Source organism: Oncorhynchus masou, chromosome 3 (assembly GCF_036934945.1).
Source record: "Oncorhynchus masou masou isolate Uvic2021 chromosome 3, UVic_Omas_1.1, whole genome shotgun sequence".
Lineage (NCBI taxonomy): Eukaryota > Metazoa > Chordata > Actinopteri > Salmoniformes > Salmonidae > Oncorhynchus > Oncorhynchus masou.
In genome coordinates this window covers 33,669,748-33,690,377 of record NC_088214.1, presented here as the reverse complement: position 1 = coordinate 33,690,377, position 20,630 = coordinate 33,669,748, and the positions used below count along the sequence as shown (strand labels likewise).

At 44.7% G+C, this 20,630-nt stretch overlaps 1 protein-coding gene across 2 annotated transcripts in view; it reads left to right on the top strand.

Moving 5' to 3' along the window:
• Window positions 1-20,630, top strand: part of LOC135514912 (ephrin type-B receptor 1-like) — a 334,601-nt gene that overhangs the window by 286,937 nt on the left and 27,034 nt on the right. The window contains exons 8-11 of one of the 2 annotated variants that reach the window (XM_064938642.1): window positions 5,377-5,485; window positions 6,329-6,393; window positions 10,986-11,108; window positions 15,465-15,712. In XM_064938642.1, the coding sequence (XP_064794714.1) occupies window positions 5,377-5,485; window positions 6,329-6,393; window positions 10,986-11,108; window positions 15,465-15,712 (545 nt within the window). Of the gene's footprint in view, window positions 1-5,376; window positions 5,486-6,328; window positions 6,394-10,919; window positions 11,109-15,464; window positions 15,713-20,630 lie in introns of both variants that reach the window. The other variant, XM_064938635.1, reaches the window with a different exon arrangement.

Sequence of the window (20,630 nt, the reverse complement as noted above, 5' to 3'; positions counted from 1 at the left end):
AAAAGTATGTGGACACCTGCTCGTCGTACATCTCATTCCAAAATCATAGGCATTAATCTGGAGATGTTCCCCCCCCTTTGATGCTATAAGAACCTCCACTCTTCTGGGAAGGCTTTCCACTGGATGTTGGAACATTGCTGCGGGGGCTTGCTTCCATTCAGCCACAAGCGCATTAGTGATGTTGGGCAGTCAGCGTTCCAATTCATCCCAAAGGTGTTCGATGTGGTTGAGGTCAGGGCTCGGTGCAGGAGAGTCAAGTTCTTCCACACCGATCTCCACAAACCATTTATGTATGGATCTCGCTCTATGCACAGGGGCATTGTCATGCTAAAACAGCAAAGGTCCATCCTCAAACTGTTGCCACAAAGTTGGAAGCACAGAATCATCTAGAATGTCATTTTATGCTGTAGTGTTAAGATTTCCCTTCACTGGAACTAAGGGGCCTAGCCAGATTCATGAAAACAGTCCCAAACCATTATTCCTCCTCTGACAAACATTACAGTTGACACTTTCCATTGGGGCAGGTAGCATTCTCCTGGCATCCGCCAAACCTAGATTTGTCAGATTGTAAGAGAGTAAAGCATGTTTCATCACTCCAGAGAACGCATTTCCACTGCTCCAGAGTCGAATGGCAGTGAGCTTTTCACCACTCCAGCCAATGCTTGGCATAGAGAATGGTGATCTTAGGCTTGTGTGTGGCTGCTCAACCATGGAAACCCATTTCATGAAGCTCTCGATGAACAGTTCTTGTGCTGACATTGCTTCCAGAGGCAGTTTGGAACTCGGTAGTGAGTGTTGCAACCGAGCACAGAAGATATTTACTACGTGCTTCAGCACTTGGTGGTTCCTTTCTGTGAGCTTGTGTGGCTTGCCACTTCGTGGCTGAGCCGTTTTTGCTCCTAGACGTTTCCACTCCACAATAACAGAACTTACAGTTGACCAGGGAAGCTGAAGCAGGGCAGAAATTTGACAAACTGAATTTTTTGGAAAGGTGGCATCCTACGTCAGTGCCACGTTGAAAGTCACTGAGCCCTTCAGCAAGGCCATTGTACTGCCAATGTTTGTCTATGGAGATTACATGGCTATGTGCTCCATTTTATACACCTGTCAACAACAGGTCTGGCTGAAATAGCCTAATCCACTTATTTGAAAGAGTGTCCACATACTTTTGTATATATAGTGTACCAGCCAGGTCGCTCAAGATCCAAGGCTAAATTCGACGTCCGTCCAGGTACCCAGGACCCCAGCCACTAAAAAAAGCCACTAGGAGCAACGATGAAAGCTATTACCATCAAGAGGGCTTGCGGTTTGCTAGAGCGTTGTGGATGGGCGTAAGCCGCAAGCTCCTGCTCCGAGGGTCGCATGTTCAATCCCAGAACTTTCTTTGTTTTTGTTTTAACCCTATCCCAAACCTTAACCCTTATCTTAACCATTCTAAATGAATGTCTAAACTTAACCTTTGATGTTTGACATTTATTGACACACGTCAGATTCTGAAGTGAGACTGAGAGCTTGTTGATTATACACCTGTCAGCCTGGAAGACCCATCCCCTAAATCCCTTACCCTCTGTAGCGTCTGCCTCCCCTCTCCTCCCCACGTCGCCCTGCCCCACCTCCTCTCACCCTTGTCAACCCCACCCTCCACCTGTCAACCCCACCCCCACTTGTCTCATCACATTCCTCACTACCTCCTGCCCTCCTCTATCCTTCTCTCTGAATCTTCTCTTTTTCCTCTTCTCTCCCCCTCCTCTCACAGTCGACAATCCCTCATATCTGTCTGTCATCACATTGTCACATGCCTCCCACAGTTGTCTCCTCACCCCACTCAGTCAGTTATTTGATTGACAGGTGCAATGAGGAGGAGATGATTGGCCATTTTGTCAAAAGTGAGGTTACACGTTTATCAACTTTCAAAGCAGAATTACTTTCCCATTGTTCCTCAACTGCAGTGTATAATATACCATTATGTAGCTCTGTGTCTCTACTTTTATCCAATGTAAAAAAAAACATCATTTCAAAAATGTTTCTACGTAAGACAGAATCAAGGCGGTCGGCCACATATAATGAATGACGAGATGCACGTCTCCGACGGACAGAAGGGTGTGTTCATGACAATTCAACTGTTTAACCGTAGCTAGCAAATAGATCCCGGGTTGGCTAAACTTGAAATATAACGATTTGTTGGCTAATCACTAGCACGTGGGCTTGAGAGATTGTTGATGAGACCTGTAGCTACAAAAAGTGAGTCATCATTAGTGAATGGGCATTATGCATGGTTCTAGTTACATTTGTAACAGTAAAAAAAGGGCATTTTCATAGACAGACTTGAAAACCTGACAGAGGCAGTCTTTTGATCAAATAATTCAATTATTAGTGGGTCATATGGTTGTGGAAGGCATAGGTATATCTTCACAAGCCCTGAATTCATTTGATTATTGCTGACTGTTTGAAATGCAGTGGATTTTACCTTTAAATGTACAACAATGCTTATTTAGAGAAAACATTTGAAAAAAATTTGGACACGCCTACTCATTCCAGAGCTTTTCTTTATTTGTACTATTTTCTACATTGTAGAATAATAGTAAAGACATCAGAACTATGAAATAACACATATGGAATCATGTAGTAACCAAAACAATGTAACAAAACAAAATGTATATTTGAGATTCTTCAAAGTTGCCACCCTTTGCCTTGATGACAGCTTTGCACATTTCAATTAACAGGTGTGCCTTGTTAAAAGTTAATTTGTGGAATTACTTTCCTTCTTAATGCGTTTGAGCCAATCAGTTGTGTTGTGACAAGGTAAGGATGGTATAAAGAAGATACCCCTATTTGGTAAAAGATCAAGGCCATATTATGGCAAGAACAGCTCAAATAAGCAAAGAGAAACAAAAGTCCATCATTACTATAAGAGATGGTCAGCCAATCAGTGAAAATTTCAAGAACTTTGAAAGTTTCTTCAAGTGCAGTCGCAAAAACTATCAAGCGCTATGATGAAACTGCCTCTTAGGAGGACCGCCACAGGAAAAGTTAATTTGTGTTTTTTGTGGAACCAGAGTTACCGCTACTGAAGAGGATAAGTTCAGTAGAGTTATCTACACCTCAGATTGTAGCCCAAATAAATGCTTCACAGAGTTCAAGTAACAGACATGTCAACATCAACTGTTCAGAGGAGACTGCAAACCAGGCCTTCATGGTCGGATTGCTGCAAAGAAACCACTACTATTGGACACTAAGAAGAAGAAGAGACTTGCTTGGGCCAAGAAACACGAGCAATGGACTTTAGACCGGTGGAAATCTGTCATTTGGTCTGATGAGTCCAAATTTGAGATTTTTGGTTCCCATCGCTGTGTCTTTGAGCATTCCTCATGAAGCTGGTTGAGAGGATACCAAGAGTGTGCAAATCTGTCCTCAAGGCAAAGGGTGGCTACTTTGAAGAATTTCAAATATAAAATATATTTTGATTTGTTTAAACACTTTTTTGGTTACTAAATATGTGTTATTTTATAGTTTTGATGTCTTCACTATTATTCTACATTTTAGAAAATAGTAAACAAAACAAAAAAAAGTGTGTCCAAACTTTTGACTGGTACTGTAAATCACCATAAGTTTAAAAAAAAATGGCCATATCGCCCAGCCCTAAATGACTGATTGGCACTCAGACAGTTGATTTCTGCTCAAGCCAATCATAATTTTCACCAGTCTGAGTTTAGGAGACTCCTTCAGCAGCACAGCACCTGAATACAGCTGCACAGAGAAATAGCACACTGACTTTACAGCTAACAAAAGAGTAGGCCTATAAATCACACTCTCAAGTATACTTTTAGTTTCTTATTTTATAGATATTTCAGATACTATATCACCGCGCTAAAGACTTCTCCTTACTTCTCCTTTTGTCCCATTGCTGTAAAGCGAATTTCAGTTTGCCCGCAGCATGCTAAATCTTGCTCAAGAAACACCACTAGAGTAGCCCTAAGGCCCTAAAACAGCCACACAAAGACACGATATAGGACTGAGGCAGTTTAGTGTGCCTTTAGAAGTTCTTTGGGCTACCCTCTGAACTCCTGTGCCATTCTTCCTCCTTCCGGCCGCTAACGTTTGGCTGTATATCTGACTGTCTAACAGGAGCTTCTGTCTGAACATCCCCGTTAGAAATTCCAAGGTCTTTTATGTCCGTCAGACTGTGACCGGAGGGATTAGGAAAGGCTACAGAAATGCTCTCTCTCTATCGATCATTCTCCCTCTGTCTACCTCCCTCTCTCACAGCTCCCTCTCTCTCACTTGCGCTCGCTCTATTGGTCTCTTCTATGGAGATGTACAGGTGACAGTCAGCATGGCTTAACTCTACATATAGGCTGTTACCAAACCATGGTGACGCTCAATGTGTGGCAGTCAACATCTTAGAGCTGAGGCACCTACACTCCCCTCTGTGTTTGCTTGGACAGCGAAGCTAAAACCTTTCATTTGGCTCTATAGACGGGTGGGCAGCAAAACCGATGCGTGTGCAAAGGTGGAGCCAAACAGGCAGTTTTGACAACATGTAAACTAAATTTCCTCTTCAAATCTTTTTTGAAAACATAAATACATTTGCACAAAGCGCACTTGTTGTCTCTGAAGTACATTTTGTTGAGCCATATTAGCATAGACATGAGAAGTATCAAAACACCTCAAAACAAGGCATGGTGTCACGAACAAGATGCAACAAGCTGAAACAAGCCACCGATGATTCCCCACATGGCTTCTTGTCATTGTTGCCAGCTATCTGACTGTCCAGAATCATAAGAACACGGACTTCTGCCTCATTGACGTGCCTGCATCTTTTCCATGACATTGCCAGCTAACTCGTCTATATACAGAATGTCACCTTTTATTTGAGGGTCATTTCATACATATATGTCTAACTGTTTGGAAATGAAAGCACTTTATGTATCTAGTCCCCCCCATTTGAAGGTGTCATAAGTATTTGAACAAATTTACTTACAGTATAGTCAAAAGTGTATTATTTGGTCTCATATTACTAGCACGCAATGACTACATCCAGCTTCTGACTCTCCAAACTCGTGGGATGCATTTGCAGTTTGTTTCGGTTGTGTTTCGGGTTGTGTTGTGCCCAATAGAAATGAATGGTAAATAATGTATTGTGTAATTAGCTTCACTGTCCACATAAACACGTAGAGGAGTGTATGTGTTCTCTCTATGCTCAGGTCATCCTGGTCTAACCATGCTATTCTTTCTGTTCCCACACCTTTACCTTTACATTCTCTCCATACCCCTCACACCACCTTCTCCTCTCTGTCCTCACACTCTTCTCTCTCTCTCTCTCTCTCTCCGTCTGTCTCTCTTTTTCTCTCCCCTCCCCTCTCTCTGTCTCTGTAGATGACTATAAGTCAGAGTTGAGAGAGCAGCTTCCTCTAATCGCAGGGTCAGCTGCAGCAGGAGTGGTGTTCATCGTCTCTCTAGTGGCCATCTCCATCGTCTGCAGCAGGTACTGTACAGTCAACATGACCGTCTTGACTGTGTTTATGTTAGACATGTCCGAAAGTTGTGCCACACACACACACACACACACACACACACACACACACACACACACACACACACACACACACACTCACACACCAACAGGTCTGTCTCACCTACCACCACACCGCATCACAGCCAAAGGCTATACACACAGACATTACAGTAGGTCCACCAGATATGCCACACAAACACACACACACACACACACACACACACACACACACACACACACACACACACACACACACACACACACACACTTAGCCAGCAGGAGGTAAAATATGTTTAAATGAAACCTACGTTCCATATCTGTATCTGCTTCTCTATTAATGATCAATTTTACAGTGTTACAAAGGGTTCACGCTGCATTGATCTGAGTTAACTGACTGAATCCAATTTAATTCTAGACAGTTTGTTACAACACATCGCTACCGTTCCCCTTTCCTCTCTCTTTAGAAAAGTTAAAGTTGAATTTAGAATTTGCAGCAGCGCCATGTGTCCCCAGTAGCAAAGCGACCATCAGACACGACAGGGTCTTTGATGACGGAGGGAGCAGAGGACAGACGGAGGAAAACGGATGAAAAGCTACAGACATGCCATCACACCTCTAATTAAAAACCAGCTCATTCTCATCACACTTCCATTGGGGCGGTGCAGCTACCGCTAAACATTAGCCACTGATTCAATTTCAGACCGGGCCGCTTTCAGGCCCCAGTTAGTGAGACTCCGAGACAGATGATTCCTCTTTGCTCCCCCTTTTATCCTGTCTTTTCGGGAACTTTTTCTGTCTCTGTCTCTCGTTCAGGAAACGGGTGTACACCAAGGAAGCGGTGTACAGCGACAAGTTACAGCATTACAGCACAGGAAGAGGTGAGTTCACCACCGCAGCGCCTTGCCGGACAAAACGCTTCTGTTAATGTGCTGACATTCTGGGCAAAAACAGCCTTTCCACTTTCTAAATGACGTTGACTGACACTCATCTCTCAGGGTTGTAGCTGTGATTGACACCACACGGGTCTGATGGCCACTGTCCACATTGAGGGGGGAAAATAACCCCTCCGTTGTTCTGGCGTAGATGTTTAATGGTACTCCTTCCCGATCCAACATTGAGGGGAACAAGTCATCCCTTTTCTGCTCTAAGTAACATTGACTGACACGCATCTGGGCTGTTGTGAACTCGAACCATAATTGAGCCAGGGTCCTGTCACGTGTTGCCTCTCAACATAATGTCGGAGAAACAGTCGAAACCTGTCGGAAGGCTGGCCGAGCTGACTAGAAGAGTGCTTACTGAAAGGGGAGAGGGTTTTTGTCAAGACTGAGACAGAAATCTTTTGCTCCTCGGCTCGGTTTTGTCACGGTTAGAGCGGCCGTAGCCCAGAGCTCATTAAAGAGCCAGAGAGAGGGGGAGATAAGATGGCTGCTCCTTCTTCCTACCCCGTTCAAACTCACTGAGTCCGTGCTCAGATTTGGTTCTGTCAGAGGCTATTTCAGGGCGAGTGAGTGGAATTGACATGAGTGGAGAAAATAAACAGAAGCTGTGAGAGAGATGCTAACAGCAGTCACAGCGCTAATCATCAATGGAGCATTTTGGAGTGGAGGGGGAAAAGCGAAACGTGTTCCTATTCATCTTGTGTTTGCTCCCTCTCTCCCGCTAACTAACACTAATACTTAGGAATACGTTGTGTCCGATCTTTTCTCTTCCTGATTTGACGGACGTTTTTGTAATTACTGGTCATTGGAAGAAACAGCGCCACTTTGATTCTGTTTTGGTTGAAATACGAAAACAGTGTTTGTGGTTTTCACCCTGGGAATGGAGTCCAAAGCTGTCGATGCCTGGTGCAGTGGGTGGGAAATGAACATGCAAACCCTAAACCATTAAAGGGATAGTTTGGGGATTTGACTGAATGTGTAAAAATCGCTGAACTGTCCCTTTAAAAACTAGAGGTCTGTAGCTGTAGTGAGTGAACCAACGTGTTTTCAGTGTTATGGGGGCAACACGCATGCACCCACACCAACATGAATACCCCTGCCGCCCCACACACACGCAGACCCTAGCTGGCAAGCTACCAGACTGTATATGGCTGACTGGTCCATGTCAGTGAATAGTAATAGCTTGGTAATGGGTGTCAGTGCTTAAAGACTACAGATGTTAGCTCGCAGTCCCAGTGGATCTGGTGCCATGAGATCCAGATGGAGGGGGGAGGGGGGGGGGGTAGAGAGGTAGGGAGGAAGAAGGAGTGGGGAGTGGAGCGACACAGTGACAGGAGGATAGAGGGAAAGGAGGAGAGAGCTGAGAGGGAAAGAGGAAGAGAGAGAGAAATGATCAGAGGGGCAGAAAAGACAAGAGGGAGATGGCTTAGGGATGCACACATTCAGTTCATCTACCCTCCCTCCCTCTCTCTTTGACATCAACTCTCGCTTGGCTGGATAGGTAAATACTCCAGTGCTGTTCACACACTGTACTGTGTACTCAAGAGGCACAAAGTAGTTATCAACAGCCATCCATAAACATTACACACACACACACACACACACACACACACACACACACACACACACACACACACACACACACACACACACACACACACACACACACACACACACACACACACACCAGCTAGCCTCCATATATGTAGGCCTACGGCATACACACACAAGTGCAGAAACACACACACGCATGCACGCCCACACACATCAGGGGCACCTGTCACCATTTATCAACACGCATTCGCTGACATTCACACACTCCCACGCAATACATATTCAGTACATTCCCATATACATCTATACACATGTATCCATGTGTCACCCATCCACATGCGTGCGCACACACACACGCACACACACACACACACACACACACACACACACACACACACACACACACACACACACACACACACACACACACACACACACACACACACACACACACACATTTTTTTACCTTATCCATCAACAAGTTGTCTCAGCTGCTGTTGTTTGTGCTTCAGCATCTGGTGTGTGCATGAATAGACAGACAGCTAACTGTATATCCACCGTCTCACATAGTGATAAGGGCCCAGACTATTCTGACAGCAACGTCTATCATTGGAAAAACAACCCCGGAAATGACAGATTCTTCGACGAACCGCCGTATATTTCACTAAGAAGGTAATTGCGGGCTTGATGGAGTTAGATTTACATTTACGATCCAGGCCAGCGGCGTGTTGATCCCTTATGACATGCAGACTGCAGCCTGTTGTGGATTTTCTCTCTGTGATCTCTGCCTTAATAAGTCGCTGTGTGTGTCTGATGAATGACTTTCTCGCATCAGATGTCGGCTAATTAACTTTGTTTATGAACAGAACTGAACTCGTAATGAGGAGAGCGCAAGACGGGATGTTAGTTTATATGTGTTGCCTGTAGCGAATGTACATTATGGCGCTAGGAAGTATATTAGTTTAGATGCACTTTTGAGCCACATCTGTGTCATGAGCTGTTAGTTATAGTTCTCTCTCTTTCTCTCTCTCGCTCTCTCCCTCTCTATCCCTCTCTCTCTCCTTCCTCTCTCTCCCTCTCTCTCTCTCTAACTCGCTCTCCTTCCTCTCTCCCCCCTCTCCCAATGGGCCTTGTTGTGTTATAACTGGGTAAAAAATAAACCTGGAGGTTTGGATGGACTCTGGCCCGTACGCACAGATCAAGGAGCCATGAAATATTAAGGCTCGGAATTATTTTTTAATCGGTGGGCAATGAAAAGATGTGTCCGAGTTTAACAGGGCTTTACCAGAGAGAGGGAGGAGATAAGCGGTTAGCTAATTCAATTATACATGAAAGTGGACTCGGCTCTGTGGAATATGGAAAAAGGCAATGGATTCAAGTTTGTGCCTGGGTATGTGTGTGTGCGTGCATGTTTGCGTGTGTATACCAGTGGAGGCTGATGAGGGGAGGACGCCACATAATAATGTCTGGAACGGTGCGAATAGAATGGCATTCCACTCATTCCTCTCAAGCCATTACCACCAACCTGTCCTCCCCAGTTAAGGTGCCACCAACTTCCTGTTGTGTATACCTGTTGTGTATACGTGTGTATGCATTCCTATCTACTTTTGTGTTGACCAGGCCTCCGATTCCTGAGATGTGCCTGTCAGTATCACTGCCCTTATTTCAGCCACACACATGTCCAGAATGTCATTATAGAATGCAGAGCTCTCAGCCCTCTCATTGATTAGCTGTAATCCAATCTCTATGGAGTCTCTAATAAGCAATTCCACAGAGGCAGGGTTCAAGGTAATGAGTGTACTAACAAGACAGAGCTTCCAGCCAAGGGCTATAGGTAAAGTGCCTTAAGCCCCTCCTTGACTAGATCCTGTCCTTCCTATCCCCCTCTCAGCCAGTCCTCAGCCACTCTAGACTCTGCTTAGCCTATGTGCTGCATGTCATGTAGATGAATGAGGTTTGTGAGGGGAGGATGGGTTCATTTCAATCATGGTTGCCATATTGTAAAAATCAGTCTGAGTGGCAATCAATGTCTTTGAGAGAATCAGCTCTCTGAAGGGTTGGGATGGATTTTGGGGTCTGTCTTTATCTGCATCTCAAATGACACCCTATTCCCTATATAGCGCATCACTTTTGGCCAGAGCCCTAGTACGCGGCTGTCCCATGTAGCTCTCGTCAGATGTAGTACAAGATGTAGCAGATAGGTTGGCATTTCAGACACATATTCTGTCTTGTCATTGCATGTGTTGAATATGATTCTCACTACGCCCCAAGCCAAGTGATCCTCCATTCCCAGACATCCCCAGACAGTGAACTGTACTCACCTATCTGAGACGCTTGATAGCGAGGCGGGTTTATCAGTTTATGAGCTCCTACGGGGAGAGGCGGTGGGGAAATTGGTTCCTCCGCTATCAAAGGGCAGAGAGGAAAGGAGTGAGGGGGAACGAAAGAAATCTGTCTGCATTTTTCTCTCTCTCTCGCGCGTTCTTTTGTTCTCTCTCGCTTTATCTCTCTCGATTTGTCTGTGTGTGTCTCTCTGTTTCTCTGTCTCTCTATTTCTCTCAATTCTATAGGGAGCAAACAGTATAGCCTTAATGGACTTTGCTGTAATTATTGTAATTCAAATCCATTCACACATGCTTGCTTGTTCGCCTCCACCCAAAGAAAAATCATTCATTTTACTAATGCATTTGAACCTTTTGAGAGTTGGATTAATGTGATGCACAGGTCTTTTTTTGTTCCATTGCACTTTGCTGTCATATGCATCATGGACATAACAACATATGACATACTGTGTGGACATATGGACATATTTCAATATTCATCCATTTCCCATTTCACCACCAAAACACCTTCCATGTACAAAGCCTTTACTCTATTCTGGATTGTTCACTGGCCACTCTGATTGGTTCTAGAGCTCTCCCTGAGAGCCGACATGTCTAACTGCACCTCCCCACTGGGCTGCCCGACCCACTTCTCAGGCTCTCCGGGGATGAAGATCTACATCGACCCCTTTACCTACGAGGACCCCAACGAGGCCGTCCGGGAGTTCGCCAAGGAGATCGATGTGTCCACCGTCAAGATTGAAGAGGTCATTGGTGCAGGTAAATGTGAATGAATGTGTGTGTGTGTGAGTGGATGTGGAGGGGTGTGTGGAGGGGGGGGGGGTTGCAGTTGTGTGTTGGATATCTTTGTGTGTCAATATTTATTTATGTGTGCAAATATACAGTATTTTGCCACTGATCTCTTCCAACCTCCTTACCAATGTTACATTGCAAGTATTTGACATGCTCACTTCTGATGTGCCCTGCGATGCACTAGTAGAATATACTGCAGGTCATCTGCTGTCCCTTAGCTAGATAGCAGCAGAAATAGCTTTAGCCAATAGCATCCCAGTCCCTGTACCTCTCTCTCTCTCTCTCGGGACATGTCCTTCCTCAGTGAGCCAGGCCAGACCTTGTTGACTGTATGGAGGACATGCTGATGTGTGTTGATTCATACGGAGACTAAAATAACACCATGCAGGCTAATGAGACAAGGACTGGAATAGACTCTCATGGTCTGGCTGGGACTCACTGCATGATAGGAAACACCGTGTGAGGGAAGGATAGGGGAGATGGAGGAGGGGAAGGATAGGGGGAGATGGAGGTGGAGAAGGATGGGGAGATGGAGAAGGGGAAGGATAGGGGGAGATGGAGGTGGGGAAGGATAGGGGGAGATGGAGGTGGGGAAGGGTAAGGGGAGATGGAGGTGGGGAAGGGTAAGGGGAGATGGAGGAGGGAAAGGATAGGGGGAGATGGAGGTGGGGAAGGATGGGGAGATGGAGGAGGGGAAGGATAGGAGGAGAAGGAGGAGGGGAAGGATAGGGGGAGATGGAGGTGGGGAAGGATAGGGTGAGATGGAGGTGGGGAAGGATAGGGGGAGATGGAGGTGGGGAAGGATAGGGTGAGATGGAGGTGGGGAAGGAAAGGGGGAGATGGAGGTGGGGAAGGAAAGGGGGAGATGGAGGTGGGGAAGGATAGGGGGAGATGGAGGTGGGGAAGGATAGGGTGAGATGGAGGTGGGGAAGGAAAGGGGGAGATGGAGGTGGGGAAGGATAGGGGGAGATGGAGGTGGGGAAGGAAAGGGGGAGATGGAGGTGGGGAAGGATAGGGGGAGATGGAGGTGGGGAAGGAAAGGGGGAGATGGAGGTGGGGAAGGAAAGGGGGAGATGGAGGTGGGGAAGGATAGGGGGAGATGGAGGTGGGGAAGGATAGGGGGAGATGGAGGTGGGGAAGGATAGGGGAGATGGAGGTGGGGAAGGATAGGGGAAGATGGAGGTGGGGAAGGAAAGGGGGAGATGGAGGTGGGGAAGGAAAGGGGAGATGGAGGTGGGGAAGGAAAGAGGGAGATGGAGGTGGGGAAGGAAAGGGAGAGATGGAGGAGGGGAAGGAAAGGAAAGGAGGAGATGGAGGAGTGGAAGGATAGGGTGAGATGGGGTGGGGAAGGAAAGGGGGAGATTGGGTGGGGAAGGAAAGGGGGAGATGGAGGTGGGGAAGGAAAGGGGGAGATGGAGGTGGGGAAGGAAAGGGGGAGATGGAGTAAGGGAAGGAAAGGAAAGGAGGAGATGGAGGAGGGGAAGGATAGGGTGAGATGGGGGTGGGGAAGGAAAGGGGGAGATTGAGGTGGGGAAGGAAAGGGGGAGATGGAGGTGGGGAAGGAAAGGGGGAGATGGAGGTGGGGAAGGAAAGGGGGAGATGGAGGTGGGGAAGGAAAGGGGGAGATGGAGTAAGGGAAGGAAAGGAAAGGAGGAGATGGAGGAGGGGAAGGATAGGGTGAGATGGGGGTGGGGAAGGAAAGGGGGAGATTGAGGTGGGAAAGGAAAGGGGGAGATGGAGGTGGGGAAGGAAAGGGGGATATGGAGGTGGGGAAGGAAAGGGGGAGATGGAGGAGGGGAAGGAAAGGAAAGGAGGAGATGGAGGAGGGGAAGGATAGGGTGAGATGGGGGTGGGGAAGGAAAGGGGAGATGGAGGTGGGGAAGGAAAGGGGGAGATGGAGGTGGGGAAGGAAAGGGGGAGATGGAGGTAGGGAAGGAAAGGGGGAGATGGAGGAGGGGAAGGAAAGGAAAGGAGGAGATGGAGGAGGGGAAGGATAGGGTGAGATGGGGTGGGGAAGGAAAGGGGGAGATTGAGGTGGGGAAGGATAGGGTGAGATGGGGTGGGGAAGGAAAGAGGGATTGTTTTTTTGTTTATTTGTGGTGTGAGATCGCCACTGGATGCCTGCAGCATGATGAGTAATCAAGGAATGGAAATATTTACTGTGAATTTGTTCGGTTGTTTCTCTCTTAGATTCTATTGATGAATTTCCTACCCAGATTCTGAGCTGCTGTGGAACAAGATAGCCCCACTGTTGATCAGTATCACAAATACAACAATTACACTATACAGTTGGTCAGAAGTTTACATACACTTAGGTTGGAGTCATTAAAACTTGTTTTTCAACCACTCCACAAATTTCTTGTCAACAAAGTAGAATTTTAGCAAGTTGGTTTGGACATCTACTTTGTGCATGACACAAGCAATTTTTCCAACAATTGTTTACAGACAGATTATTTCACTTATAATTCACTGTATCACAATTCCAATGGGTCAGAAGTTTACATTTACCAAGTTGACTGTGCCTCTAAACAGCTTGGAAAATTCCAGAAAATTATGGCATGGCTTTAGAAGCTTCTTGCTAATTGACATAATTTGAGTCAATTGGAGGTGTACCTGTGGATGTATTTCAAGGCCTTCCTTCACTCAGTGCCTCTTTGCTTGACATCATTGGAAAATCAAAAGAAATCAGTCAAGACCTCAGATTTTTTTTTGTTTAGACCTCCAGAAGTCTGGTTCATCCTTGGGAGCAATTTCCAAATGCCTGGAGGTACCACGTTCATCTGTACAAACAATAGTACGCAAGTATAAACACAATGGGACCACACAGCCATCATACTGATCAGGAAGGAGACGCCTTCTGTCTCTTAGAGATGAACGTACTTTGGTGCGAAAAGTGCAAATCAATCCCAGAACAACGGCAAAGGACCTTGTGAAGATGATGGAGGAAACAGGCACAAAAGTATCTATATCCACAGTAAAACGGGTGCTATATCTACATAACCTGAAAGGCCGCTCAGGTAAGGAAGAAGCCACTGCTCCAAAGCCGCCATAAAAAAGCCAGACTACGGTTTGCAACTGCACATGGGGACAAAGATTGTACTTTTTGGAGAAATGTCCTCTGGGCTGATGAAACAAAAATAGAACTGTTTGGAGGAAAAATGGGGATGCTTGCAAGCTGAAGAACACCATCCCAATCCTGAAGGACGGGGGTGGCAGCATCATGTTGTGGGGGAGCTTTGCTGCATGAGGGACTGGTGCACTTCACAAAATAGATGGCATCATGAGGGAGGAAAATTATGTAGATATCTTGAAGCAACATCTCAAGACATCAGTCAGGAAGTTAAAGCTTGGTCGCAAATGGGTCTTCCAAATGGACAATGATCCCAAGCATACTTCCAAAGTTGTGGCAAAATGGATTAAGGACAACGAGGTATTGGAGTGGCCATCACAAAGCCCTGACCTCAATCCTATAGAAAATGTGTGTGCAGAACTGAAAAAGCATCTGCGAGCAAGGAGGCCTACAAACCTGACTCAGTTACACCAGCTCTGTCAGGAGGAATGGGCCAAAATTCACCCAACTTATTGTGGGAAGCTTGTGGAAGGCTACCTGAAACATTTGACCCAAGTTCAACAATTTAAAAGCAATTCAACAAAATATGTGATGGAAAAATAAAACTGAAATAAATCATTCTCTCTACTATTATTCTGACATTTCATATTCTTAAAATGAAGGGGTGATCCTAACTGACCTAAAACAGGGCATTTTTTCTAGGATTAAATGTCAGGAATCATGAAAAACTGAGTTTAAATCTATTTGGCTAAGGCGTATGTAAACTTACGACTTCAACTGTATATACAAAAGTACAAATTTGTGGATTCGGCTATTTCAGCCACACCCGTTGGTGATAGGTGTATAAAATCAAGCACACAGCCATGCAATCTCCATAGACAAACATTGCCAGTAGAATGGCCTTACTGAAGAGTGGAAAGCCTCACCAGAAGAGTGGACGCTGTTATAGCAGCAAAGGGGGGACCAACTCCTTATTAATGCCCATGATTTTGGATTGAGATTTTGGACGAGCAGGTGTCCACATACTTTTGGTCATGTAGTGTGGTTTTGATTAGTGAAAACACTGCTTGTTACTTATGGTTCAACATGCAAGTTGTGTAGGATCCGTGGTCAATGATAGTTTATTGAGCCAGTTTTAAGGTCTTGCACTAGCACAATCTAATGGATTCCTATTTTCCGAAATCTCAAGGTTTAATACTTGATCTCTCTAGATTGTTGATCTAGCGCTATAACCACCACACTCTCTCCCCCAGGTGAGTTTGGTGAGGTGTACAAGGGACGTCTGAAGCTCCCAGGCAAGAGGGAGATCTACGTGGCCATTAAGACCCTGAAGGCAGGATACGTGGAGAAGCAGAGGCGGGACTTCCTGTCCGAGGCGTCAATCATGGGACAGTTTGACCACCCCAACATCATCAGACTTGAGGGCGTGGTCACCAAGAGTCGTCCAGTCATGATCGTCACAGAGTTTATGGAGAACGGGGCCCTTGATTCCTTCCTGAGGGTGAGTTATAGAGAATGTGTGTATCAAGCATCTTAGAGTAGAAGAGCTGCTCTAAGATCAGCTGGTCTCCCTGTACATGTAATCTAATTCATAATGATTTAAAACTGATCCTAGATCAGCACTCCCACTTTGAGCCACTTTATGACCATAGCCCCAGGAATATGGAGGGCTTTCAGTCCACTATGCCCAATTAATCATTTATTAACACAGTTTACCATCTCTTTTTATATTATCTTTATAGAACTGTTATACTGTGGTAATAATTTATTTACATAATTGGCTATTCACATATATGATGATGTATGTTGCATTAAGACTGCACTGGTGCATTGCAGCTTGTTTGTGGATTGACAAAACTCATATGGAGTTAGAGATGATGATATATAATGCAGAACATTTGTGACTGCAATAAACATGCAGTTAATGGGCCTTGGCATTGTTCTGCATCCAAAGAGTTCTACCGCCAAGAATAGGGTTTAGGTTTAGAGATCACTGAGCTCTAATTATAACAAACCTAACGCAAAGGTAAATCTAAGCCAGGGATCATCAACTAGATTCAGTTGCTGGACGATTTTTTTCTGGAGTGGATTGTATAATTACAAATCATTTGTAGTCTGCGAATTGACCGCAAGAAGCCCAAAGAGATATCTTTGACAAAAACCATCATTTCAAACCTTGCTTACATTTGTACAGTGCCTTGCAAATGTATTCGGCCCCCTTGAACTTTGTGACCTTTTGCCACATTTCAGGCTTCAAACATAAAGATATAAAACTGTATTTTTTTTTAAGAATCAACAACAAGTGGGACACAATCATGAAGTGGAACGACATTTATTGGATATTTCAAACTTTTTTAACAAATCAAAAACTGAAAAATTGGGCGTGCAAAATTATTCAGCCCCCTTAAGTTAATACTTTGTAGCGCCACCTTTTGCTGCGATTACAGCTGTAAGTCGCTTGGGGTATGTCTCTATCAGTTTTGCACATCGAGAGACTGAAATTCTTTCCCATTCCTCCTTGCAAAACAGCTCGAGCTCAGTGAGGTTGGATGGAGAGCATTTGTGAACAGCAGTTTTCAGTTCTTTCCACAGATTCTCGATTGGATTCAGGTCTGGACTTTGACTTGGTCATTCTAACACCTGGATATGTTTATTTTTGAACCATTCCATTGTAGATTTTGCTTTATGTTTTGGATCATTGTCTTGTTGGAAGACAAATCTCCGTCCCAGTCTCAGGTCTTTTGCAGACTCCATCAGGTTTCCTTCCAGAATGGTCCTGTATTTGGCTCCATCCATCTTCCCATCAATTTTAACCATCTTCCCTGTCCCTGCTGAAGAAAAGCAGGCCCAAACCATGATGCTGCCACCACCATGTTTGACAGTGGGTATGGTGTGTTCAGGGTGATAAGCTGTGTTGCTTTTACGCCAAACATAACGTTTTGCATTGTTGCCAAAAAGTTCAATTTTGGTTTCATCTGACCAGAGCACCTTCTTCCACATGTTTGGTGTGTCTCCCAGGTGGCTTGTGGCAAACTTTAAACAACACTTTTTATGGATATCTTTAAGAAATGGCTTTCTTCTTGCCACTCTTCCATAAAGGCCAGATTTGTACAATATACGACTGATTGTTGTCCTATGGACAGAGTCTCCCACCTCAGCTGTAGATCTCTGCAGTTCATCCAGAGTGATCATGGGCTTCTTGGCTGCATCTCTGATCAGTCTTCTCCTTGTATGAGCTGAAAGTTTAGAGGAACGGCCAGGTCTTGGTATATTTGCAGTGGTCTGATACTCCTTCCATTTCAATATTATCGCTTGCACAGTGCTCCTTGGGATGTTTAAAGCTTGGGAAATCTTTTTGTATCCAAATCCGGCTTTAAACTTCTTCACAACAGTATTCCCGGACCTGCCTGGTGTGTTCCTTGTTATTCATGATGCTCTCTGCGCTTTTAACGGACCTCTGAGACTATCACAGTGCAGGTGCATTTTTCCGAGACTTGATTACACACAGGTGGATTGTATTTATCATCATTAGTAATTTAGGTCAACATTGGATCATTCAGAGATTCTCACTGAACTTCTGGAGAGAGTTTGCTGCACTGAAAGTAAAGGGGCTGAATAATTTTGCACGCCCAATTTTTCAGTTTTTGATTTGTTAAAAAAGTTTGAAATATCCAATAAATGTCGTTCCACTTCATGATTGTGTCCCACTTGTTGTTGATTCTTCACAAAAAAATACAGTTTTATATCTTTATGTTTGAAGCCTGAAATGTGGCAAAAGGTTGCAAAGTTCAAGGGGGCCGAATACTTTCGCAAGGCACTGTATATGATCACGTGTCTCTATATTATGCGTGGGAATAATTGGGAACAGATTTCTTAAGTTAAAATCACTTGGAGCTGATTTCCTGGTGTTTTTACAGTATTTTATGACCAACAATGAAAATTCCACAGAAAACTTGGCGGGGGGGGCCAAATAAAACCAACCGCGGGCCAAATTCGTTCCACGGGCCTTCAGTTGCAGAACCATGATCTCAGCGCTGCCAGTAGTGCTATAGGTCTGAGGGTTTGTCAGAAATATTTTGGGCTTTGATTAATAAACAAGTTGCAGGTGTGACGAGGGCTTGGCCACTCACTGGCCAATCAATGCGTTCCATGGCTTAATACTGCATGTGTTTGTCAAAGAGTTCTGTAGATTATTGATGGTCTTTGCATTGTCATCAACTCCAATTCGGCTGGAATATTCTTGTCCTGGTACATTGTTGATTAATTCTACAACTTATCTAATAGCATAGGCTATAGTAAGGAGTAATAGCAACAGTAAAACAAATGAACACATCCAGTATTTTCTCAATAGACTATGCTTGGAATGTTGGCAGTCAACATTGTTGTAATTGACTTAAACGAGCCTAGCCTATATGTCTTTACGCATCGCACTCCTCCTCAAATGACAATACTAGGCTAAATTGTATTGTATGTATGTGACACAAAAATCTCAATAAGCAAAATATAGCCTCGGCCTACCATTGATGCTGCACTATAGGACTGAGTAATTTAAATACGTGTGAAGTGCTTATTTGGCAACCGGATGAGAGGCGCTCTTTGGAGATAGGGAGGGATACTTGAACAAGTGAAATTAAGTATGCAAGTAGGCATATTGTGTGTCTGATTTAGGATGTGCAGTATATTTTCAATTCAAGACCCTCTGACGAATAGACCATTTAAACACCTTTTATGGATGGACTACGTTGCAAGACCAGGAAGGATCAAAAAAAGGCACGACAGCATTGCTGTTGAACCAGCCTTAGTAGCCGGGTCCTAGGGTAAGAGTAGCCTATGAAGGGCTTGATATGAAAACGGAAAACAAGCAATCAGTTTTTTTTTAAAACAACAATGTTTCTAAACAGGATGGGGTCAGAAGCATGACCTCATGAATCGCTTCTCTCGTTCTATGGCCCTGTGTGCACACGTAGGCCTTAGTGCCTTCGCACATAACATCCACACGTCTATACAAAAAAACTAGGCTCCTGTCAATTGTATTGTTGCCTAGGTGCGAGGCAGATTCTCAAAAGATTGGCACTTGATATGGTATTATAGGATTGAATAGTTTGGAGGAACATGTCTTTGGTAATCAGTCGAGGGGAATGGGGATGAACATGGGGATGGACAGCCTACCCAATCAAGTGAAATTAAGTATGCAGGTATGTAAATTGTGAATAATGAAAAAGCATGAGGGCACAAGCCTCCAAAATATGTCAAAGCACTCTCAGTTGACCAGTAGACTCTCTCTCTCTCAGTAGAGACCTTTATTCATAGGCTACTTGGATAATGGCCAGCATAAAAAGACAGACCTATGCGAAACTGCTAAACCAGTGTTGATTAAAGGGAGGGTAGGCTATGCTTGGTTTTTAATCAAATTAAATGGGGGGGAAACCAATTGTTTTTTTTTATGTTTCTTAATACGAGATTCACTGGCACAAAAGCAACATCTCTCTTCCCCTGGGCCCTGTGCGTCATGGCTAGATAGTCTGAGCTCCTGCTCTCAAAACCCATGCCATCATCAACTGCACTACCATTAAGACCTGCTTCTTCTGGGTCTTAAAAAGTCCCTTTAGAGATACATGAAATGGTCACAGGTAAATTGCCAAACCTGGCTTTAGTGCTGGAAAATGCCATTGCCCCTCCTTCACACCAGCTGAAAATAGAGACCTCTGTGTAACTCCAGAAGACTTGAAAATGAACCGAACACAATTCCATCATTCTCCTCATCGAAGACTTCCTGAAATAGCCAACTTCCGTCTTCATTTAATTTCTCCACTCATGCCCCGAGCTCTTAATGAACTATCCCCTCACTCTTTTGTAGCTGGTAGGGAACGAGCAAGTGTACAGCTTAATCAATATTCAAGCCTTTTTTTCTCTCCTTCCCTTCTTCCTCCATCTCATGGATTGGTTTTCCTCTTCACTTTGATCTACTGCTGGTTTAAAGGGACCCTTTGAAGTTGGCTTTGCTAGCCGCCACATCTGACTTGTGTTCCCATCGATCTTACCCTACCCTCTTATTTGTTAGTGTGTGTCGGGTTCAAAGCTCCTCAGAGCATTGGAGACACGGGGAGGAACTAGGAAGGGTTTGGGGAGAGAGCTCCGCCGTGCGTGTATGTGTGTGTGTTACCCACAGTGATGGACAATGTGCCATTTTTACAACATCCTCTAACAACTAGTTTTGGTAGGATCGTGATCGGAGAATCCAATTTGGGAATCAAAAAGAAGACTCTTTCCTTTTGATATAAAATAGGTGATGAGATGCAAGACAGGGACTGTGTCAATAGCTGCTAGTGTAAAAGTACAAATCTAAAGAACAAACCACTTTAAGCGTAAGGCTTCAAGATTCAGTCACATAATCAGACACAGAAAAAAACTGTTTTCTG